A 25,215-nucleotide genomic window follows, 5' to 3' on the forward strand; every position below is an offset into this window, starting at 1 on the left:
AACCTCACCCAGAGGTTCTTCCTCAACATAAACTGCTGGGAATGAGTTTAAGTGTTATAGCTCTGAGGGGAAATGCTGCCCCAAAGGAATCATTACAGCTCTCCTCCAGCATGGATGGTTTCCACAATGTGTTACAGCTCTAAAGGGAAAGGTATGCTGGCAGTTGAGAGCTAAGGAATATCACAAAGTCACACAGCACAACAATCTCATACGGTGATTTATCACAAAGTCACACAGCACAACAATCTCATACGGTGATTTATTGGGAGGGCAAAACCCAAGAGGATGGCTGCCTCTGCTCAGGGGAGAATCAGCAGAGAACTGAGCAGAAGACAGAGTTTCTGGAGGGTTTCTGGAGGGGGGTATGTAGAGCTTTCTAGGGTGGAGATTTCTGTAGTAGGCTTTCTTTTGGGTTACCAACCAGCTCCCAAATTATGACACATAGATTTAATATTAGTTATGAATGCTCAGCCTTAGCTTAGCTCTTTTTTAAATCTGTTTGTCTTTATCTACCTTTTACCTTTCTTTCTTTTTGTATGCCCTACTTTCCTGCTTCTAGTGTCTGACTTGTTGGCAGCTGCCTGGCTTAGGACCCCAGGCATTTCCCTCTCTTTCTCCCTCATTGTCTTCTCTCTTCTCTCTCAAGTGTAGATTTCTTCTCCTGCTTATTCTCTCTGGGTGCCAGCCTTGCCTGTCCTTCTCTTGCCTAGCTACTTGCCATTCAGTTTTTGAATTAGACCAATCAGGTGCTTTAAGCAAGCAAGGTGAAACAGATGCAACACATCTTTACATAAAGAAATGCAGCACAAACAAATGTAACACCTCTATACATCGTTAATAAAGGTAGCAGAAACAAATGAAACAAACCTTCACATAGTGAAAGTAATATTCCACAGCATAAACAATGTAACATATCCTTTTGCCTAGTTAAACAAATACTCCACAACAGATTTCCATGCTGGAGATGGGTGGGATTTCATATCCTGAGCTTGGGCTTTTTAATCTGTAGGATGCAGAGCTTAACGACCTGCATCTGGAGGAGCTGGGTCTAACCATTATGACCACTGGAGTGTTCTGTGGACAGGGCCTACCAGTTGGAGGTCCTCGGGGTGGGGCCTGGCCATTCATGCATCTCAAGGTACTTACCACAAGACTGTCAGTGGTAGTTGCTTGTGACTCTCTGAGGCTCCTTTTAGAGAGCTTTACTCAGATAAAGGCAGAAAAGAATTTCAAGACAAACCAGTGTGAAACAGGGTTATAGTAGATTAATGCACGAGGAAGAAAGTTCCACATAGATGTAAGCATGGGCGTTAATAGAAAGAGGTGCTTAGGAGGAGGGTACACACCCTTGGGTGTGGGCTGCTCATGATAGAGAAATCCTTGTCATTACAACAGCCACACTTACGGTTTTCGGTGGTTTCTGAAATTGCAGCTCAAAAGGTAGCTAAGGAAACTTTTCTTTTTGGGTAAATGAGATCATAGGGTGGTTCTCATGTGTAATGGACAGGATTACAGCTGACAAGGTAAGACTCTAGGTCACAAGGGCTGTAGGAACATTAAGTTGCTTTTGCTGTAAACAAAGTTTTAGTCTTATTTGAGAGACTGCCAGGGGTAAGAGAAAGCCTTAAGCACACAGTTCCTTGATATTTTAACGTTCACATTTGAAAACAGTATTTTTCTTTATAAAAGGAATATTGTCCCTCTGTCAGTCACTTTCACGACCAACGGTAATTGTGCTGAAATTCTTGATTCTCAGTTGGCAGGAGGCTCCACCAGGCTCCAGAGTAAGGGATGTCTTTGTCTTTGCACTTACCTGCAATGTTTCCACATTTTCTAACACGCTCAGAGTACAGGGTGACCTGGGGTTGACTAGAGCAGGAAGTCAACACCCACTGTAACAAAGACTTCTCCCTGTCAGTCCTGATTTCCCCAGAAGAATTGGAGAAGTCCTTAAGAAGAGAAATTGTGAAAAATTATGTAATAACCCAAGGGAAGCAATGAGGAAAGAGATTCTGGGAGTGTCAGCATTTTACTGAAATGGCGGCAGATTGAATGATTAGGTCTGACCTGCGGGCTAACTGCAGAAAACTGCAGGAACAAGCTGGGGAGCCCTGGGTAACAATGCTGTTCCTACCTGTGGTCTGAGTGTCCCTGGGCCTAGCCCAAGGGCCCCAAGTCCTGTTTCTGGAGGTAAGGAGAATACCAGGAGATGGGGTCAAGTCTCACAGAAACCAGTCCATTTCGGGAGCCACTGGGCTAAGGTGATATGTTTAAAAGTATACTTTCATTGTAAAATTTAGGGTACTTAATCCTTTTTTCTTTTCCATTTTACTTAGGCACTGGGAAACCATGAATTTGATAACGGTGTGGAAGGACTGATTGATCCCCTCCTCAGAAAAGTCAAATTTCCCATTCTGAGCGCAAACATTAAGGCACAGGGGTCGCTAGCAACTCAGATACCCGGACTGTATTTGCCATATAAAATTCTTTCTGTCGGTGGTGAGGTTGTGGGAATTGTTGGATATACTTCAAAGGAGACCCCCTTCCTCTCCAATCCAGGTATCTTCTACCCTCATGGCACTGGTGACTTGGAAATAGATGTGGTAAAGCAGCACTTGGCCGTGTTTTTTACGGATTGTGGTATATGGAGGCTGGTGATTGGCAAACCAAGATGGCAGGTTCTGTGTTGTTCTAAGTTACCTCTGAAGGGTGTCACCGTCTCTGCTCAGTGGACTTCTTTGGTGACTAAACAGTGTCTTCGCTTAATTCCATGTGTTCAAAATTTTAAGTGAAGCCTGGAACAAGCAGCTCCCTCTGGCCCCCAGTAAAACAGTCTTTCCAGTTCTAGTGGTCAGGGCACCTACACTGATTCCTAGCAGGTTGAACTTACTTAGCTATGTGATGAAACTCGTGTGTGTGTGTGTGTGTGTGTGTGTGTGTGTGTGTGTGTGTGTGTGTATGTGTGAGAGAGAGAGAGAGAGAGTGTGTGTGTGAGAGAGAGAGAGAGAGAGTGTGTGTGTGTGTGTGTGAGAGAGAGAGAGAGAGAGAGAGAGAGAGAGAGATTCTTCTCCTAACATTCTAAAACATGTTCCACACACTCTACGTACTTTGGTGCCCAGAGCAGAGGCATTTCTTGAAACTATTTTGTTGAACTAACCAAAGGAGAGGGTGGTAGCATTCTTTCCACACCTTTCTTCCCTGCTCCCCTCCCACTGGGGACCTGCGTTCCTCCTCACACTCTTCTAGACACTTGAAACACCAACCAAGAAGCCTGTATGCCCCGTGCTCAAATGTTTGCTGGGAGAATAAATGAATAAGGGTGTGTCAGAAAGTAGTGAGGTGGAGAAGAATGAGACCAGAGGGGAGGGCCTATGTGGCAGGGGGAGGGGTGCACCTTACTATTCCAGTGAATGCCCAGAAAAGGCAGACAGAAAAGGGGTACCTGTGAGAGTCAGTATTTATGGCAGCTTCACCAGAAACAATTGAGAGACAAGTCCCTGGGCGCACTTGTGAGGTCGTAATTAAGATGGGACAATCCACCATAAAGAAAGATGGCACCCAGCCTACAATCCTATGGCCAGAGAGTCTGGGAAACAGAAACTTTATTTAGTGGCTGATTGAAGAAGAGGCAGACTCCCTCGGTTAAGTACTGAGCTGAACTCAAGAAAGCCAGTATCAGAGAGGGAGGACTGATGATCAAAGGGATTAAGACTGGGCTGGTTTAACCCCCAGAAACAGCTGACCAGACAAAGGTTAACTCTTGAATCCCAGGCATCAGCCTGGGAAGCCAGCATGTGACTGATCAAGACCCCCTGAATCTGGGTGTCAGTGAGGAGGCCTAGGGAATCTATTGAGCCTTGGGCAGCAGATCAGTACCCATCCCAAGTATACACACGGTCTCTGGACTCCCATAGAACAATGTGAGGTGCACTCTCACCCTGAACTCTTGGGGAAGGGTCTAGGCCATGCCCTATATGAAATGACAGACTATGGACACCCCCATGGAGGGCCTCACACTCCCTGGGGAAATGAGGGGATAACGGGGGGGGGAGGGCACGGGAGGAAGGGAGGGAATGGGAGAGGGACCTGGAACTGACTTGTGAAGCAACCTCGTTTCTTATCTAAATTTGAACTGGAAATAAAATTAAAAAAAGAAAGATGGCACCATTCCCTTGGGTTGGGTCCTGGGCCACATAACAAGAAAAGGAGGTATCTAGTTGAGCACTGACATCCATCCCTCTGTGTGTTCTGACTGTGGATGCCATGTGACCAGCTGCCTCATGCTCCTGGCTCCAAGACTTCCCCAAGATGATGGCCGGTGCCCTCAAAGGGTGAGCCAAAATAAGCCCTTGTATATCACAGCCACAGGAAAAGAGGCTATGACAGATCCTCGGTGCTGAGGGCTGTCCAGGGAAGCCCCAAATCTCTTGGGGTTATGGACAAGAATCAGATCGTCCTGGGTATTCCCACAGTTGACAGTGGTGGCAGAGCACTGTCTCTCCTGGTTTTTCATTGTTTCCTTGAGTTACTTCAGCCCTGCCAGGCCAGTCTGTCTAGGAGGTGCTAACTTACCAGCTGTCCTGTGCAGCCTCTGAGGCCACAGTGCTGTTATTCTGTGATTTATCTTCCATATTTTACACATGTGAAGTTGGTATACAGTCAGGACTCAAGAGTTACATCAGGGAAGTGGAGTCCCGAGCATGGCAATGGACAAGGCATGAATCTTTTGTAGTTGATGTTTGGGAAAGCTCTTGGTTTCCACACTGGGCTTTGCAGATTTACATTTTGAATGTTCTTTATGAGATTTTTGCATCCAGGAATCTTTGTTTTAGTGCTGATTCTTAGAAATTAGCGTGAAGGTTTCTAGATCTACTGGAGGACTGCCTTGCGGCAGGGTGCTGGATGGGACTCCAGGACAGCATGTTTGCAGTCCCTTTGTGACCACTGAAGCCATAAAACCTAAGGACTTGCTAAGTTTTGGCTTCAGACTGGGAGGCCCTGGTCATGTCTCAGCATAGGATATCCATGCTGTGCCAGCCAGAGCTTGTGGCACTAATTATTAGCACTGAGTGACAGAGTGAGCTTCGTGAGGTATGTTTCCCCTCCCAGGGCCAGCAATGTTTAGATAAGGTCTCTTTGTTAGAGTAGACTCCGGTTCTACTCTAATGCTGCTACTCCCTGCCTGTAAATGAGCAGTTATCTGCCATGCTAAAGTTAGTTTTCAAGGGCTACTAAGACGGCTCTGTGGGTAAGGGCACTTGCCACCACACCTGCTGTTCAGTCCCAGGAACCTGTGTGGTAGAAGAGAACTGACTCCTACAGGTTGCCCACTGATGTCCACAAGCATGCCATGGCACGTACATCCCCAAATAAGTAAATGTAAAAAATGCTTTTTGAAATTGGCATTCAAAGTCTACTTGTTGACATTTTAGCTTTCAAGACAGAACACCCCAAGTTTCCAGACAAAGCAATGGAATTAAGAGCAGTTGTGGGCATGATATTTTTATGCTCACACAATTTTTTGGCATGGTTATTATGATGGTTTAGATATAAAAAGAGATGGAAGAAAACTATAGCTGAAGTATCCTCATAGTATGAGACAGAGTTTATGCAAATATATCATATATGGCCCAGTGAGAGCATTCAGTAGATAAAGGTGTTCCCCCAGCTAGCCTGATGTCCTGAGTTCAATCCCTAGAAACCATGGAGTGAGTGAAGAGAACCAGCTCTTGAAAACTGTCCCCAGGGGGCTGGAGAGATGGCTCAAAAGGTAAACAGCACTGGCTGCTCTTCCAGAGGTTCTGAGTTCAAATCCCAGCACCCACGTGGTGGCTCACAACCATCTATAATAGACTTGAAAACTGTCCTCTGACCTCCATGCACATACTATGACATACATGTGCACACAAAAATAAATGTTTTAAAATGTGTGTATATACAAATATGTATGTATATACACATATGTATCATCTACAACTTTAATAGCACAATATTGGGTGAATGCAGCCAGTGACATTGATTTGAGTTTTCTTTGCTTGCCAGGGCTTTTGTACTGATGTATTCATACATTTTGTTCTCCATAATTGGAAAGTTTTACAGGCAGTGGTGGTATAATTGGAAAGCTTTAATAAGAAATTAATATGTGCCAGATGGTGGTAGTGCACGCCTTTAGTCCCAGCCCTTGGGAGACAGAGGCAGGTGGGTCTCTGTGAGTTCAAGGCCAGTCTGGTCTACTGAACGAGTTCCAGGACAGCCTCCAAAAGCTACAGAGAAATCAGGTCTTGGAAAGAAAGGAAGAAAGAAAGAAAGGAGGGAGGGAGGAAAGGAAGGAAAGAAAAGAAGGAAGGGAGAAAGAGAGAGATTAGTATGCTTAGTGTGTTGGCGTATAAACAGTACAGTGAAAAAATTTAATATCCTTTTTATTAATTTTCTTCCTTAGGGACAAATTTAGTCTTTGAAGATGAAATCACCGCATTGCAACCTGAAGTAGATAAGCTAAAAACTCTAAATGTGAACAAAATCATTGCACTTGGACACTCTGGTTTTGAAATGGATAAACTCATTGCTCAGAAAGTGAAAGGTGTGGACATCGTGGTGGGCGGACACTCCAACACCTTTCTTTACACAGGTAACTGTTTCAAATGCATTCTGCAAGCTAGGACGTTCGGGTCAGTTATTTTGTCTCTTACCTTTGTAACTTACTATTACTATTTAGAGTGTAATATATATATTGTATAAACTGTAATATGCCATATAAATGTACTATGCATTGAATGAGGACAAGTAATCTTACTGGGAGACATTCCAAGAATTCATTCATTTCATGATTAAAAGTCAATGCTACAAGCAGATAGCACACATAATAAAATGAAAAGAGTTCTGATCTTGACCCAAAGGTCAGGTTATGATAGACTTTTTCAAAGATAATTTCTTAATGTTTTCAGTAATTCTTGAACCTGAACCAAGGACTTTCTGTATTTTAAGCATCTATGTCCCCAGCCTATGGTTTTCAAAAACAGAATGTCGCTATCTAGCCCAGATTAGCTCCAATTTCATGACTCTCCTGCCTCTGCCTCTTAGGAGAGTGGTAGGATTATAAGCATGCATAATTGTATCTGGTTTGGAGTGTAGTATTATTATTATTGCTACTATATTAGTATTTTAAAATGTTAAGTGTTATATTTAGAATCAGAAAATTAGGTATAGTACAAATTATTGAAAGAAAAGAAACATGATATTGGGTGGAAAGTCCTCATTCCTAACTCACTTGAATGACTTTGAACAGGCAAGTCACCTGGCCCTCTCTGGATGTGTTGGCTTCCTAATGAGTTTATCATAGATTTGGAGATTAGAAGCCCAGAACAGTTGACTTCACTAGTTTGGCCTTGGGTGAACATCCTCTTGCCTACATCACATGGCAGAAAATCAGGAAGGAAAATGAACATGTAGAGAAGGGTCACTTGTGGGTGGTGGCCTCTCTTTTCAGCCACCGCCTCGCAGAGCTAACTGTGGTCTCAAGAGAACTACGTTAATCTCTTCTGAGGGTGGTGGCCCCAAAGACCTTATCACACCATGTTAGACACTTCTTGAAGGATCCACTGTCCCTCAATGTCACCACACTGAGGACTAAGCTTCTCACACAAGAACTCAAAGGGGACAAGCCACATCCAAGTCACAACAGAATCAAATAGGTCCTCATATTTACCTGCTTTTATTTCAATTCTATGCTAGCCCTGTGGATAAGACCTGTTCAAAACCTTCGGGGGTGGGAGGAGTGTAGCTTTTCTCCAAGGCAGTAACTCACAGAAGGAGCAAGTTGGCTCTCATGTCACTTCATCTTTTACAGGTTTGGCTGTGACCCACAGTAAGCATGAAATTTTACAGGGGGATCTAATTGATTTGTGTACAAATGTATGTGTGTACTCTCATACAGATACATATAAACTGCCGGGCGTTGGTGGCGCACGCCTTTAATCCCAGCACTCGGGAGGCAGAGGCAGGCGGATCTCTGTGAGTTCGAGGCCATCCTGGTCTACAAAGCGAGTTCCAGGAAAGCCTCCAAAACAATACAGAGAAACCCTGCCTCGAAAAACCAAAATCAAAGCCAGATATGTATAAACTGAAATGTCCCCCCAGCATCCAAAATATCCTGCCTTTGTTGTTGTTCTACTGTTTATTTTTCTTGTTGTGAGCCTTAAATTCACTATGTAACTGAGGCTGACCTCCAACTCCTGATGCTCCCACCTCTAGCTCCCAAGTTTTAAAATTATAGGATCTAGGCATGCCCCACCATACCTGGGTCTTGTCTTCTTGTCCTCCCTAACATCTCTCTCTCCCTCCTCCTTCCTCTCCCCCTGCCCCATTTTGTTGTTTAGTTTTGCCTTTATTGAGGGTCTCACTCATGAGTCTCACTATGTAGTACTGGCTGACCTGGAGCATGTGTTGATTAGGCTAACCTTGATTTAAGACCACCCCACACCCCAACATCGTGACACCAAGCACTGGTGTTACAGGCATGCCTTGACACTTTGATATGCTCTTACACTATCTTGATCTATGCTACTTGTGGCATCTGTGTGGCTATTGACTGGAGCATCCTGCTAACCCAAAAAGCTGGGCAGTGAGTACCTATTATCCTTTTGTTCTTATATCTATAACCATTGCCTCAGCCATTGAAGTTCTGCAGCATACGATAAGAGATCTAAGGATAAGCTGTAGCGTGCTTATCTGTAACTGCCGGTCTCTTAGACACCGACCTGAGTCTCAGTCATTTACTCCACATTTTATAACAGATTATCAAGATTAAACCTGTTTTCATGAAAATGTATTTTGGCTGTCTTCTGAGAACTAAACTTATCAATTAAAGGGCATAATAGGAGATGAGGCCTACTTACATATGTAAACAAATTTTTTGCAACCTTAAAAAAGCAGATTTCCCAGCCTGGTCTACAAGTGAGTTCTAAGACAGCCTCCAAAATAATACAGAGAAACCCTGTCTCCAAAAAAAAAAAAAGGAGATTTCCAAGGCTGACAGGATGACTCCACAGATAAAGGTGCTTGCTGCAAAAGCCTGAAGACCTGAGTTCCATCCCCAGAGCCCACAGAATGTAGAAGGAAAGAAACTGACTCTTTAAAGTTGTCCTCTGACCTCATATGTGCCATGGTCTCTCTCTCTCTCTCTCTCTCTCTCTCTCTCTCTCTCTCTCTCTCTCTCTCTCTCTCTCTCTCTCTCTCTCTCTCTCTCCTCCTCCTCTCTCTCACTCACATACACACACACACACACACACACACACACACACACAAGTTTAAGTGATTTTCTACCGAACCATTTTATGAAGTTACCATGAAGCTAAAATAATATTACTTATTAAATAATTACTGTTAAATATTACTTATTAAATATAGTAAAAAAATGAAAATTTAGATCCTTTTCTGTTTTGAGACCAGAACTCATAGTAACCCAGACTGATTTGGAATTTATGCTGTAGCCCAAGCTAGACTCAAACTCATGGATGTTCCTCTATGTTAGCCTCCCAAGTGCTGGTATTACAGGTATGAGCCACCATTCCCAGCTCGAAACTTAAAGTGTAAGAAACATCTCAGCCTAAGACATGCGCACAAGCCCACAGGAAAACATCCCCAAGGCACCTGGATAGCAGCCTGATATTTTCTGTTATTTAATCTTTTGTGCTTGTTACTGCCCACTAGGCCAGTTCCCCTCCAACTACCTATGTAGCCCACATGCTAAAAACCCATGAGCTAAATGAAACATGACTGACCTAAGTTACCCCCTCCAATGCAGAAACTGCCCAGTTTCCTTCCACTAACCCTGGCATGGCCTAATGTCACAGTGAAGAGGAGGGAGCTCCCCAACCAGGCTTGAGATTCAGGAATGAGGTGGAGAGGCAAATGCTGTCTCTGAATGAGTTGCATCCTGGAGTCACAAAGTGGTCCATGAAAAAAAAGCAGGAAAGTGAGTTCAATTTGGAATCTGCAGCAGCAGGCATGCTGAAGACTGTTCCGTCTTTCTGGGACAGTCTTGTTTTAACTTGATTTTTGGGACAGGGTTTCTCTGTGTAGCCTTGACTGTCCTGGAATTCACTCTGTAGGCCAGGCTGGCCTCGAACTCACAGAGATCCACCTGCCTCTGCCACTGAGTGCAGGCATGCACCACCACTACCCAGTGTCTTGATGATTCTTAAAGAGACTCCTAAGGAGCTGCTTCCTGTCTGCTTCCCAATAGTTGAACTGGGCATTTGGTTCTTCAAGTCTGTGTGGTCTTGTACAAGTGCAGACGAGACGTCAGTTTCTATCTGCAGTTCAGCAGAGGGCTCATCACTGGGAATGTGCGAACCATTTCCATTCTGACATACTGTCCCTAAAAAGACAACCATGAAGGCTATTTACTGTTCAAGATTTTGGGAAACCTTTTCTTTTGGTAGAACAAGCTACAATGTCTGCAAGCTACTATGGTAAACCGTGGGGCCCACCCAACCTGCCCCTAGTTATCACTGTACCAATGGTTTCTCAGCACCCTCCCATATCACCGAGTGGTTAGCCCCCAGTTTCCTATCTCCTTCTCCACACCAGCCCCTGCCTTCATCCTGTGAGGAAGTGTCTGTGTGACACCCCAGGCTCACAGCATCTTGTCCCTGTCCCCTGCATGGTTGTCATCTTCACTCAGCATCGCCACTTCTCAGACAGGCTGAGACTTGGTCATTTGCAGACAGCTTCAGAACTCTGCTCTTGGACCCTGTGTCCCATGCCCCTTCCCTCTGTGTTCCTTTTTCAGAGGTACAGAAGCCTTGGGTCTCGTGACTAGTCTGGCTGATTTCCCATTTTTCTCCTGTTAGCCTGGTTAGCCGACACGTGAGGGGCACGTGTCCAGTATTGCTTAATGGATTCTTTTCTTTCAGTTTGGTTGTGGGTTTATTTTTTGTTTTGTTTTGTTTTGTTTTTGAGACAGCGTCCACTATGGTCTCAAACTCACAGAGATCCACCTGCCTCTGCCTCCCGAGTGCTATCATTAAAGGCATGCACCACCATGCCAGGATCAGCACAGCTGTTTTAAAAGAGCTCAGGCTTTTTTATTAAAGACAAATTTGGCAAATTAAATACTAATGAGATCTGCTTATTTTTGTGTAGAGATTTAAATGTTGGCTGAATATTTGATACTTCAGCATTTTAATGTTTCTTCAGAATTGATCAATATTTTGATTTTCTAATCATCAATCCTGAAAATGCCACTTTGCATAAATACATAGTACAGAATGGCAGAATTAACATTTAGAGCCATTTCAGAAATTGTTGGACGTTCTGTCCTAACTAAGACTCACTTCATGTTTTCTATGAAATTTTAAGTGAGCAATTCAAACAGCAGTATTTTTTTTTGTAATCAAGCATACTCTGATGCAATAACTCCAAAGATGGACTAGCGTCTTACTTATGTACTGAGGAATGGTGGCAGAAATATATTACAAGTCTTTGTTTTCCATAACAAAATCATGTTTTATAAGAGCAACAATGCAGTTCACAACATATGATAGTCTCAAGTCTGAGCCTTAGATACCTTTCATTGGCACTGCCCGGGGTGGTCATGTGTGCAGTGCAAAGCACACACATGTGTTCAGAATCAAGGCCACAGTGAAGTTCAACATGCAGGGCAGATAACCATTCCCAGAGGGATCCTTCCTGTGTTTGATTTTGAATTGATTTTTTTCAGAAACCTTTTTACTGTTACCAAATTTGTCAAGACCCTCTCTTCACACAGCATCATATGGACTCATTAAATGTTTTGGTTTTAAAAATTCACCAAATGTGTCTGATAGTTGTGCAGACCCCAGATGGAATCCATACACCCCTCGGCTGAGGGCAGCGCCCTGCTGACGTCTCTGTGGACACTTCTAAGGCACTGGGAGACGTGGTTTTACCATGTCCGAGTGTGTATCCGTTGAACCACGGCCACTCAGGTTGAGTCTTGTCTTGGTTACTAGAACACGGTCTATAGACACTTCCTCCCATGAGAAGATGATAAGCTACATACCTAAAGAGGACAGTGTGGCTTCGGGTGGAGACAGTATTCTAGGTGTAAGAACCTTTGCCTGAAGGACTGGAGGTGTGGAACAGGGGTAGTGTTTATCTAGCACCCACACGCCCTGGATTTGACCTCCTACACTGTAAAACGTCATAAACTTTCTAGGCCCTTGGCTGAATAGCATCCAACAGTGTGGGAAATTTGAAGCCCTCGATTGTTTTCACTGCTAGTGGTTTCCCGGAGTTGCCAAACACATGGAGGAGTAAAGAGGGCTCAGCCTTGGTGGAGTCAGGGATTAGCAACCGGACCTGATAGTAACAGCCGCAAGGGAAGCGCCTTGCCTTTCCTGACTACGTCTGTGGGTGATAACCTTGACACATCTTTTGTTCTCAGAAAAGGGATATTAAGACTCTTGGAACTAGAGAGTAGGTGCTCCCTACCAGATGGGGGCTGGTTTTGCAGCGTGCTGCTGAGCCGAGGAAGCATCTGACAGGACTGTAGGCTCTTAGCAATCTGTTTAAGCTATTTCCATAGACGGGTAGGGGACAAGGCAAAAAGCAAAGAGTCTGGCTCGCCATCCTTTCTAACTTCCAAGAAACCCCGTGTGGGATGCCTGATTTCGGCAATTTGTTAGTCCCTGTTCCGCTTGGATGAGATATTCTCTGCCACACTGTGGGCGTTCGGGGACATTGCAGCTTTCCAGACGGCCCAGAAGAGGAAGCCTTGGCGAGGCTAGGAGGAGGCCGCCCTAAATACCTAGTCCCTAAATACCAGTGAAGGGCAGGGTCTATCCTTGCCCAAAGGAGCACAGAAGAGGGGGTAAAGGATTAGAAGTGTCCCTCCTCCCTGTTACTCTGCCAGCTCTTAAATCTCTGCATGAACAGCGGGATGTTAACGTTGGAAGCAGCCACCCCCTGCTTGTGTAATGTGGGTATTTGCAGTGCTTGTTGTGTCCTAGAAGCTGACAGGGCAGGAGTAAGTTCTTCATAGCATGCCACCTTGGCTTTTCTTAGGTAAATAGAAAGACCCTGAAAGAGCTTGGGATGCAAAGGTGCGAACCTGGCTTTGTGTGTAATTTTGTGAGTGGTTTGTGCTTACAGCTTCTCGGAGAAAACCCCACAGCAGGCTGCGCTGGGTGGAAGAGGACAGACCAGTGTCTGGCAGCTTTGGTTTTCAGTCAGCTCACCGTCACGTTCCAGCATGTGCCTTTGGGTGTCTGCTGTGGTAGTCAGTCTTCTTGTCTGTAAAGTACAGTTAACAATGGGACCTGCCTCACAGGAAGCTTGGAGAACTAAATGTAATTGTAGTCACAGCCGCCTCTCAGAACTGACTCATATGTGAAATGAATCATGTACTAAAGTTCTCTGGACCTTCTGTAAACATCCAGCAGGAGAGACTGGTCGTGTGTGGAGTGGGTAACAGGAAAAAAAGTGGGCCAAGGGTATCAATTTCACAATCTGATTCCAAGCAGCCCAGACTATGTCACTTGCACAGACATTTGGCATGAATCACGAGTCACATGCTAGGGCACACCTAGTAATCCCAGCATTTATGTGGGAGGCTGGAACAGGAGGACTGGAAAGTCAAAGCCAGACTGGGACTACACACTGCTTTTCAGCAGATGCCTCAAAAGCAAAGCAAAGCAAATGAAGCACAGTGTACATCAAGGAGGGGTGAGCTTGACTTATACGTGCAGGTCATTGTGATGGCTCAGCAGGGAAAGTTTGCCCGCTGCCAAGCCTGAGGTCCTGAGTCTGATTCCTGGGACCCATACACATGACCTCCCCACACTCAAATAAATGCTTAAAAATAAGTTCCTGATAAGAAATTAAACATGGCAAGTGATGAGGTGCTGGGCACCATGTCTCTTCTGTGGCCAGCTGACCCTCCTCTGGATGATGAGTGTCCCCTGTGAGATAAAGGCCGGCAGAACTTGACTGTGCGAAGGTTAGCTGGGGAAACATTTGCTTGTTGGTTCCCAGGGTGAATAATGTGGCTGTTCCTAAACACACCTGAGAATTCAGCAACCAAAAGCTCTGATGTTTCTCCTCCGCCCCATGGACAACGGTAAACTCTTGACTGTGTGTGCAGGGTTTCTAGAGAACACCTTCCTCTTAGGAGAAAGAGACGTTAAAGTGGTGCACCTACTATGCCTGGCAGGCACACACCGAGGAACTTACTGAATTGTCCGGACAGCCCTGTAGAATGAGAATTGTTACTCGCCCACTTGAGGCTCCTTTCCTGTACTTCTTGACAGGCATTGTAGTGCACACCTGTACCCCAGCCCTTGGGAAGCAGCGGCAGGAGGGTTTTGCAGAAAAACTGAAGTGCCTCCAAATGGCTTGATTAATTCATCCAGCCAGGGGGAGCAGAGACAAAGTCTGCATGGAAGAAGGATAATCTTAGCAGTATCCTGTTTTTGTATGGCCCACATCTGATCACCAGGCACAATGCCCCAGACTTAGAAACAGCTTAGTAAATGCCCACTGAGTGGAGAATGGCAGGATTTGTAAGCCAAAAGGGCATTTGGAATCAGTGACAAACGTCCCACAGGGCTCTGAAAGACCAGCCACGTAGAACAGTAGATGGCGAGTCATCAAAGTTAAAACTCCCTGTTATCCAACCAGTGGCCTGCCATATACAAAGGCTGAGCTGATCGACTTTGCCTCTTTTATTTCAGGAAATCCACCTTCCAAAGAAGTGCCTGCTGGGAAGTACCCATTCATAGTCACCTCCGATGATGGCCGGAAGGTTCCGGTGGTTCAGGCCTATGCTTTTGGCAAATACCTAGGCTATCTGAAGGTTGAGTTTGATGACAAAGGAAATGTCATCACTTCACATGGAAACCCCATTCTTCTGAACAGCAGCATCCCTGAAGGTGAGATCTGGGGAGAGTGTACTAAATGACAAGTTACGTGGCTATATTCTCCATCCCCTTCTTCCTTTGGTTTTGTTTCGGGAAATGACTGTAATACTTGTGAAGAATTTAGCTTCTCCCTTGTGTTTGCTCTCTTCTTTTATTAATAAGGAAATTTCAAATCCCCCATGCCCAAATCCTCATCTGCTTTTCCAAGTCTGCTCAGTGCACCTCTGCTCCTTCTGCTTTTAAAACTTCATCTGGTGAGGCAAAAGCCACTGTCAACTCCTGTCTAGAGAGGAATAGGAGATGGAAGAAAAACAATTCAGAGTGGTGCTCAAAACCTGGCCCCCCTAACAAGAGGCAGTGACAGTGTGGTGTGGGTCTCAACTTCTTCGTTCATGAGACAAGGAAATTCCCGTTTTTATTGTTGCTGTTGTGTTTTGAGAAGAGCTTCTCCATACATAGCCCAGGCTGGGGTTATACTGTACACTAGCAAGCATCTCTGTCAAAAAGAACCTCTTTTTGAGACTCAGAATAAAAGTATCATTGTGCTGTCCATTTTCACATGGTATTTGTGAGCCTGCTGCTACGGTTCTACCGGCCCTTTTCCATTCAGTGTTATCAGTTCAGAAGGATGGCCAAGGAGGTCCCACTGTACCCAGGAGAGTCTGTGGTCAGTCACAACATAGGCTTTTCAGCAGCTAGAGAGGATGCAAGCTGGGAACCATACCCTTAGCGGATCCTCTATATTTGCCCAGCTTTTCAAAACCCTTGACATCCCTATGATGTCCTCCTAGGTGGGCTGACAGGTGCTCATCAGGATACTGAGTTGATGCTGAGATGCACAAAAGCACCCTTGAGGTAAGAAACACCCAGGTTTTAATGTCAGAAAATGAAATAAATATTCCTAGGGAATGTCAGCCAAAACCAAGGTGCACAAATGTACTAGTGCATACTCCCGGCAGGGAGGCCTGACAATGCTTGATTCCTCTAGAACTTACCCACCAGGAGATTTGCTTTACTGACAGGCCTTTCCTTTCGCTTGCGCCTTTCTGATGTCCTTCCTTTCTGTCCTTCTAGATCCAACCATCAAAGCAGACATTAACCAGTGGAGGATAAAATTAGATAATTACTCTACCCAGGAACTGGGGAGAACAATTGTCTACCTGGATGGCACCACTCAGACATGCCGATTCAGAGAGTGCAACCTGGGCAACCTGATCTGTGATGCTATGGTGAGTTGTCTGCAGGAGCAGAGCGCCTGTATCTAGGGAGGGAAGAAAGATGGAGAGGAGATAGAGACAACACGGGACAAGGTGATGGCAGCAGAATTGGGGATTTTGATACATTTCGTACCCAGGCAGAAGCTTGAAGCATGACTGGTTTCATACTGAATACCTTGGCGAGGAGACTCAAAGAGATTAGGAGACCATCTCATTATTGCTTTACAAAGACTACAGCCTTTTGAAATATGCCTTTCCTAGATGTCTGAGTGTGGGATGTTTCTTTCTGTAAGATGATCTGAAGACAGGAACCCTCCCTGCCACTGCCAGATGCTGACATAGTGAATCAAGCACATCTGCTTGGACCTGCTTGCCAGGGCAGTTTTTCCCTGATTTGTCCTCTTGGCCCTAAAGAACATGGGCCTCATGTAACTTGCACTTCTTTCCCAAGTACAGAATGACAAAACATAGTTATAGTAGAGCCCCTGGCAAGAACAAGATCATTCATAAAGAGCACTTTTCTGGGGCCAGTTGGCCAATGTAGCTTCAAGGGGCTGTACTGAGCAAATGTCTCTAGGCTGGACTGTTGCTCCCACAGGCTCACTCATGGAGAGCCTGTTCGTGTGAATATCCTGCTAGTATCTGTTTCTGTAATTCAGCCACGTTCCACAAACTCTGTCCAAGTGAGTGACAGCATGATAATCCTCAAAGATGATGTCGAGGCTGGATACTAAGCACCATGAGATCAATCAATATGAGAAACAACCAAATGGAAATATCTAGAGAAAATTCTAGAAACACCCCAGGATGCTGCCAGCACTTAACCTTTCTGTCAAAGAGGCTGGGACAAATATAATTTTTACTTTTGTGCTTGTTTGAAAATTAGAAAGCATGCATTTTAAGGCAGGAGAATTGGCTCAGAGTTTGAGAGGACTTGGACCTGGGTTCAGTTCCCAGCACCCACACAACTGTTCGCAACCATCTGTAACACCAGTCCCAGGGCATCTGATGCCTTCTTCTGACCTCCACAGGCACACACGTGGAACACATACATACATTCAGACAAAATACTCATACACTGAACATATAAAATAGGCAAATCTAAAAAATAAAAGGTTTAAGGCTATGTTTGGTGGTGCATGCCTTTAATCCCAATATTCAGGAGGCAGAATCAGATAGATTTCTCCAAGTGTGAGAATAGCCTGGTTTATATAGCAAGCCCTAGAATAAATAGCAGGAGCTACATAGAGAGACCTTGCCTCAAAACAAATAAACAAAAGCATTTTTACCTGCTGTAACTGCAGTGTGTTTTGTACAAGAAAAGTAAGAATGAACCTGATTCTCCTTAGCTTCAGGAGGCCATCCCTGTGCCTCCAAGACCACCAATACTGGGAACTGCCTGGTATAAGTTAAGTGATAGGCTGGAGGGTCCTGCTGACCTGGAGGAGCAGCTCCACAGACCAGTCCATCCTGGAGCAATCTTGACACCATTTGGAGAGAGTATTCTGCTATATCCCCTAATTTGGGGAATAGGTTTGAGGAGTGGGTAAAGAGCCCACCTTCCTAAGAGTGTGATACGGTACTGGTCACAGTATACTGTTGCTTCTGACTGACTGAAGGCTAATAGAAAGTAGGCTAATAATTGTTTTATGACTAATAATGTATACAGTGAGTTTCAGTTACAGTTGGGAAACCTCTGGGGATATGGGGGCAGGGGATGAATACTTTGTTTTCTCAGTAGAGATAACCAATTCCTGGAACTGAAACCAAGAAAGACCCAAAGTAACTAAATTTCTGCTACTATTGTAGATTAACAACAACCTCAGACACCCAGATGAAATGTTCTGGAACCACGTGTCCATGTGCATTTTAAATGGAGGTGGCATCCGGTCCCCCATTGATGAGAAGAACAATGGTAATAAGGTCCAGCTTCCTTATTGTCCCTTTCCTGACTGTGCCCACAGCACCCTCTGCCACCAGCCACAAACCAAAATGCTGGTCGTTTAAGTTTGTGTTAGCTGTGCCTCAAGTCCAGGGCTTTGAAAAAAAGGATATACATGTTTTCTTATATGTATTCACAGATGCTAAACCTAAGCTTGATCTAAATTGCTGACTTGCAAAGCAATTAATTGTTGCTGCTTTATAAAAAGTATTTCACATCTGGAAAGAGAAAGACCAGCTCATTAACATTCTCTGCTGGAAAGGAAGCCTCAAAGACACACTATATATAGCCAAGGTCCTATCATACGTTAAAACAAATCAACCAGACAGGTACTTAAGGCTCTGCTGCAGCCCTTGATGACACACTGCCAAACCCCACTAGTATAAGACCCCAAGCACATTTCAGACAATAGGGCAGGTGGCTAGAACACACTGCCTGTGTAGAAGCGAGCAATGTTTAAGCAACTACTGAAGATCCAGCCCAAACCAGGAGATGCAAGGCTGAAAACAGTGGACTTGGTCCTTTGCAAGCTCAACCCCCTCACCTAATGGTGGACAGCTGGTCTCTAGGTAAGCATTTTCTTAAGCTTTTTTTCTTTCTTGATGTATTTTTAACTCCCCAAGGTACAATCACCTGGGAGAACCTGGCTGCTGTGCTGCCATTTGGAGGGACATTTGACCTGGTGCAAATAAAAGGTTCCACCCTGAGGAAGGCTTTTGAGCACAGTGTGCATCGCTACGGCCAGTCCACTGGGGAGTTCCTGCAAGTGGGTGGTAAGTGGTACATCCTTCAGGGCATGCTGTCCAGTGATACAGGCTTTCCTGTTTGGCTCAACTCCTTACCTCTGTAGCTAGGCTTATTTGGGTTTTCTCATAGCCAACCCCATCGTTCAGTGACTATGGACTCCTGGAGTCATTGCGATTATGTTAAGGTCAAAGGTCTAAGTCCTTGGCAATGAGTAGTATTTGCCAACCATGGTTTGGACATTTCAAGGGCATCCATGGGAGCTGACCAACTCCAGACCTGCTTTCTCTTAGACTGCAGTGAAGGAAGGAAATGAATGTTCCTCATATTACTAAAGGCTTCTTCGTTGAGGGTGGGTGTAGAGATTAAACACATGCAAGGCAAACATTTTCTATTTTAATTATTTTGTGCTGTTGGGAATTGAACCTGGGGCCTCATGCATGCTGGGAAAATGGTTTATAACACTGCTATGTCCCACCTCCTAAAGGATCCTAAGGATTCTAAAATGCTTTTCTTAGCAACCAGTTCTACAATCCAGTTAATTCTACTCTAAATTCTACACTAATACTACTCTAAAGTAGCAATCTTATTTTACTCCAAAATAATTCTGGCATCATTTTCTCATTTTTTATTAATCTTGCTTTGTTCATTTTGAGACAGCATCTTTTTTTGTTTGTTTGTTTGTTTGTTTTGAGACAGGGTTTCTCTGTATTGTTTTGGAGGCTGTCCTGGAACTTGCTCTACAGACAAGGCTGACCTCGAACTCACAGAGATCCGCCTGCCTCTGCCTCCCGAGTGCTGGGATTAAAGGTGTGAGCCACCAGCACCCGGCTTGAGACAGGATCTTATGTAGCCCAGAATGACCTCAAACTCACTATGTAGACAAAGTTGGCCCGTAACTTCTAATCCTCCTGTCTCCATCATCTCCCAAATGCTGGAATTACAGTTAAATGTCCCACTGTGCCTGGCTTCATGTTTTTTTTTTTTTAACAGTCTCAATATGTACTCTAGGATAAACTCAAAGTATGTGGCTCAGCCTGACTTCAGATGTGTGGTAATCCTCCTGTGTCGGCCCTCCCTCCACAGGATGAGTTCCAAGAATGTACCTCCACACCCAGCTTCATTTTCATTTTAGTTCATGGAACTGCTTATGGGTGTTGCTGCCTGACAGGAGACCCTGGCCTGCTGTCTTTGGGGTAACCCTGACATAGAATACTTTCCCAGGGCAGAGACAAGCATCTGTGCTGTAAGCATCTGTGCTGTTTTGATGCTCTAGCAAAGTACTGAGTAGGAGTATTTATGAAAATCTTCAAATCAGAATTATACAGTCTTCAATGCTGTTGCAAATGCTCCATTACATTTCCCAACAATGCATACCTCATTTTCCAAACCCAGTGAGTCATCACTGGACCAATGAAGTCAGGATTATAAAAAGGAAAAATTACTGGGGTTTCTCCCAGCAAAATCACCAAGGCTCAATTCTCCTTCCAGTAGTTCTCCCATCTCCTGGAGGCTTCAAGGTAACTTAAGGGTAGCTTCACCATGGCCGACATTCCCCTTATTAAATTTCACTCACACAGAACTAAAATAGCACAGGCCTAGTATCCCAATTCTAGATCTTGGCCAAAATCCCTTTCATAGGCAAAAGTCCCTTTGGAGTCAGCAAAAACATGGACTCATTTCTCTTCTAGGAATCCATGTGGTGTACGATCTCACCCGAAAGCCCGGGAACAGAGTGGTTCAATTAGATGTTCTTTGCACCAAGTGTCGAGTGCCCAGTTATGAGCCTCTGGAAATGGATAAAGTGTATAAAGTGATCCTCCCGAACTACCTGGCCAATGGTGGCGATGGATTCCAGATGATAAAAGATGAATTATTAAAACATGACTCTGGTAAGTGTCTCTTCCTCTCCTGCTCCCAAAGGTGTGCAGCACAATAGAGCTAGGCAGAGGGACTCTATGTCTTTTTTTGCTGGCTCCCTCCTGCTTTGGAGGTTGCTAACAACAGTACAACACCAAGGACTGTTCTGCTGTCCCTTCCCCAGCACACATGTTCACATCTATCTGACCCCAGGAAAGGCACACTTTGTTGGAGACAGGGTCTCTCTATGTAGTCATGGCTGGCCTGGAGCTTGCTATGCAGACCAGACTGGTTTGGAACTCACAGAGATCCTCCTACCCAAGGGATGAGATTAAAGGCTTGTACCATCACAGTGGTCCAGGATTTTCTCTTACAGCTAAACTACTGTGTGTTAACAGTGCCAGGCATTAAGTAGTTTGAATGAACATATCCATGAAGTAATTTAAATAACAGTAAGATTTTAAGGGTTGTCATGGATTTGTCTAAGCAAGTCCTATTTCTTTTTTTATTTTATTTTTTATTTTTAAATTTAAATTTAAATTAGAAACAAAGTTGCTTCACATGCCAATTCCAGGTCCCTCTCCCTTTCCCTCCCACCAACCCCTCCAATATTCCCTCATTTCCCCAGGGAGGGTGAGGCCCTCCATGGGGGTGTCCATAGCCTGTCATTTCATCCAGAGCAGGGCCTAGAACCTTCCCCAAGAGTTCAGGGTGAGAGTGCATCTCACATTGTTGGATGGGAGTCCAAAGTCCATTTGTATACCTGGGATAAATACTTATCTACTACCCAAGGCTCAATAGATTACCTAGGCCTACTCACTGACACCCACATTCAGGGGGTCTTGATCAGTCCCATGCTGGATTCCCAGCCATCAGTCTGGAATTCAAGAGCTAACTCTTGTCAGGTCAGCTGTTTCTGGGGTTAAACCAGCCAGTCTTAACCCCTTTGGTCATCAGTCCTCCCTCTCTGTCACTGGATTTCTTGAGTTCAGCTCAGTGTTTAGCTGTGGGAGTCTGCGTCTTCTTCCATCAGCCACTGAATGAAGGTTCTGTTTCTCAGACTCTCTGGCCATGGAATTGTATGTCTAAAATCCATATATGAGAGAGTACATGCCATGTTTCTCTTTTTGTGACTGGGTTACCTCACTCAGGATGGTTTCTTCTAGTACCATCCATTTGCCTGAAAATTTCAGGATTCCATTGTTTTTTTTCTGCTGAATAGTACTCCATTGTGTAAATGTACCACATTTTCTCTATCCACTCTTCGGTGCAAGTCCTATTTCTTTATCCTCTTCTGGGAATGAAACCTCCGAAGTCCCATCATCAAGTATGTGATGATAATGCTGAGCAGACAGCATGATAAAGCCACTTCTATTTCTCATCTGACTCTTGGCCGAGGTCCCCAGTTCCTTTGGCTCTGGAGTAGACAGATGACAGCTGTGATGCCAACAACCTCTTAGATAGAAACCTTAGAGCTGAGACAACAGCACTCCTCCCAGTCACCCAGTGCTCAAGTTCACATCTGGAACATGAAAGAACAGTCAGATTCTTTGCATTTAAAATTACCAGAGGACAAAAAGTCTTCTGAGGTACTTTATCCTGGAATGAGAAGGTGTCTTCTGAGACTTTATTTCCCTTCTTACTGCTAATAGATCAATTTTTTTAACAGTTAAAATAATGCATGTGTTTTTTCCAGGTGACCAAGATATCAGCGTGGTTTCTGAATACATCTCAAAGATGAAAGTAGTTTACCCAGCAGTTGAAGGGCGGATCAAGTTCTCTGCAGGAAGTCACCACCAAGGAACCCTCCCTTTAGTAATTCTTTCATTTTGCGCAGTGATCCTTGTTTTGTACCAATAATGGGCAGTCTCCTAGTCCTTGATGTCAAACTACGTTTGTCTTGCAATGATATTCAAATCAGCCTCTGGAGGCCTGGCTTTGTAATGCTGCTTACCGTCCTCAAGGCTCCTGGCCAATGCTCAGAGCACTATAGACTATGACTATAACATCATTTGTCAGGGCCAACAACTCAATGAGCAGACAGAAAGTCAAAGTGAAACAACAGGGTCCTTTTCAGGAGTGGGGCAAAAAAAATGACTAGATGTAATTTACATATCCACATAACATATTTTGCTATCTTTGAACCACAAAAATAATTTCTCACTTTCTATTTATTTCTAATCCATCAAACAACTGATGTTTCCATAGAACTTTATCACTGCCAGCTGTGGTGGTACATGCCTGTAGTCACCGCACTTGGGAGGGAGAAGAGGATGGCTGCCAAGTTCCAGGCCAGCCTAACCTATATAGAGTTTCAGGCCAGTCAGCTAGACATCAGGACTCTCACAAACACAAACTGTTACAATCTACAAGGAGATTTTTGTAGATAAGACAAGTGTTGTTTCCTTCGTTTAATACGTAATCAGGAAAGGTTGACTTGTTCAAGGCCATGCATTCCCAAAAGAACCGTCTAAAACCTGTACCTAGGTCTTTTGACTTCAACTCTAATACTCTTTCCCACATTAAGTCTTCTCTCTTCCTGCCAATGGCCCCAGATGACAAATCTCTGGTTTATTTCTGCCTGCCACTCTCCCTTCTTTCAGGCTCCTGTTGTTTACCAATTTTGAGGGAATGGATACTGGACAGGATCCTGTCCTACGACACCATGTGCCTTTGATGAGTCATCAACACACCATCTAAAGCAGATAACAGATTAGTTCAGGGATTGCAAAAGGCAGTCAGCCAGGGGGCAGGGGACAAAGGGAAGGGAGGATATGTGCAGGACTGGTACATTACAGAAGAGAGGATGGGCATTTAGATGTGTTATGTAAACACATGCTAAGGAGCAGAACATGACTCCAAAGCAAAACATGGTCTTGTTAACTCTTGTGGGATTCCAAAAGTCATGCTTCTCTCTCTCCTTCCTTCTTCCTCATACGGAGGTGTCATGAGAGAACTTTCTAAAACAAACTGTAATTCTAAACCTGCACCTGTACTGCCCATGATGCCAATCAATACAGTTCTCATTTTGGTTACACCATGTACAACATGGAAAAATCCAGCATTCTGGAAGGCAATAGTGATTTTAAGAAGTGGTATACATAAATGTTTGAAGTCACTGAGTCTCAAATCCCAAGGCATACTCCAGTCCAGATATGAGAGTACCAACAGGACATGAGGGATGCCCTAAGGGATGCCCGTGAGATTCGTAGACGATGAAATAGTCTATGCCCACAGAACACCTGACTAGGATGGTCCTGTGATCAAGTGAACATGGTCAGCACTGCATCAGTAACCAAGAACTGGGAGCCTTCACCTTAACCACCAAACAGCAGCCGGGAACATGTTTCCTAGTGTTTACAAGTATTAAGTACTCCTGACACAAAACATTTTAAAAATTCCAATCCTTTTATGAAGTTTGTTGCAGTAAAGCAATGCCTTCAGCTCTATGAATGTATAGACAGAGTTATAAACAGACCACGTAAAAGATAAAGATGCATTTGAGATATATTTTTATGCTTGGCCAGTAAAGGAGGAGAAATCTTATTGTAGCATAATTTTTTAAAGAACATTTTGTAATTTTTCTAAATATGTATATATATGTGTATTGGGCCACAGTGTTGAGAAATGACCTTGAACTACTTTATAATTGTAAATTCCAAACAATAAAACTGAAGATATACTCCTTTGTTTTTGGTCTTACTTCTCTCAAAACCCCCAAGACAATACAGCAAAGGCAATTTTTCAACAAGATTCTTTCTCTTGGTAATAAACACTTTGTCATCTTATAGCATCTCAAAATTGAGAAGCAAATATATGCAATTTTTAAACAGGAGAGAAGTCTTTTTTTTTTTTAAGGAAGACTGAAGTTTCAACTTTTCTTCCTCCGCCATGAAAATCTGCCGACCGCTAAATAAAACACTAGAGATGGAATTGTACAAATCTGACTGCAAGATAAAGGTCATGACAGACCAGGTAGTATGGTGACCAGCCACCAGTGCTCTCTGGAGCAACAGCTTAGGTAACAGAAGCAGCTGATCCTGCTCAACTCTTCTCTGTCCTGGTCAGGAAAATCAGCACCAATGCAAGGAAGTGAGACCAGCATTACAGAGCTTACTCAAAAGTAGTATACTGTGAATTTTAGTTGCAAAATCATACCACTGCTAGGTGTGGTGAGCCATACCTTTAATCCCAGCACTTGAGAAACAAAGACAGGCAGATGTCTTCTGTAAGTTTGAGGGCAGACTGTTTTACATAGCAAGGTCCAGGCCAGCCAGTTACAAAATGAAACCCTGTCTCAAAACACACACACATACATCAAAAAAACTCAAAACTCAGTTTTAACCCCCTTGGATTTCCGAGACAGGGTTTCTCTATATAACAGCCCTGGCTGTCCTGGAACTTGCTTTGTGGACCAGGCTGGCCTTGAACTCAACAGAGATCAGACTGCCTCCACCTCCTGAGTGCTGGGATTAAAGGCATGAGCTGCCACCACAGTCAGTTCCAAACTCAATTTTTAAAAAATATTTATTAACTATTGTATGAATATGGG

The 25,215-nt window shown here is 44.2% G+C and overlaps 1 protein-coding gene across 1 annotated transcript in view; it reads left to right on the forward strand.

Moving 5' to 3' along the window:
- The window catches only part of Nt5e (5'-nucleotidase ecto), a 47,840-nt gene extending 23,495 nt beyond the window's left edge, over nucleotides 1-24,345 (forward strand). The window contains exons 2-9 of the mRNA XM_005073660.4: nucleotides 2,337-2,559; nucleotides 6,440-6,628; nucleotides 14,715-14,912; nucleotides 15,975-16,129; nucleotides 17,927-18,032; nucleotides 18,683-18,832; nucleotides 20,495-20,695; nucleotides 22,360-24,345. Coding sequence (XP_005073717.1) covers nucleotides 2,337-2,559; nucleotides 6,440-6,628; nucleotides 14,715-14,912; nucleotides 15,975-16,129; nucleotides 17,927-18,032; nucleotides 18,683-18,832; nucleotides 20,495-20,695; nucleotides 22,360-22,523 — 1,386 coding nt within the window. The 3' untranslated portion in view covers nucleotides 22,524-24,345. The remainder of the gene's footprint in view (nucleotides 1-2,336; nucleotides 2,560-6,439; nucleotides 6,629-14,714; nucleotides 14,913-15,974; nucleotides 16,130-17,926; nucleotides 18,033-18,682; nucleotides 18,833-20,494; nucleotides 20,696-22,359) is intronic.
- Nucleotides 24,346-25,215: the final 870 nt, after the last annotated feature.

The sequence above is a fragment of the Mesocricetus auratus genome, unplaced genomic scaffold (genome assembly GCF_017639785.1).
Source record: "Mesocricetus auratus isolate SY011 unplaced genomic scaffold, BCM_Maur_2.0 Super-Scaffold_100691, whole genome shotgun sequence".
Taxonomy (NCBI): domain Eukaryota; kingdom Metazoa; phylum Chordata; class Mammalia; order Rodentia; family Cricetidae; genus Mesocricetus; species Mesocricetus auratus.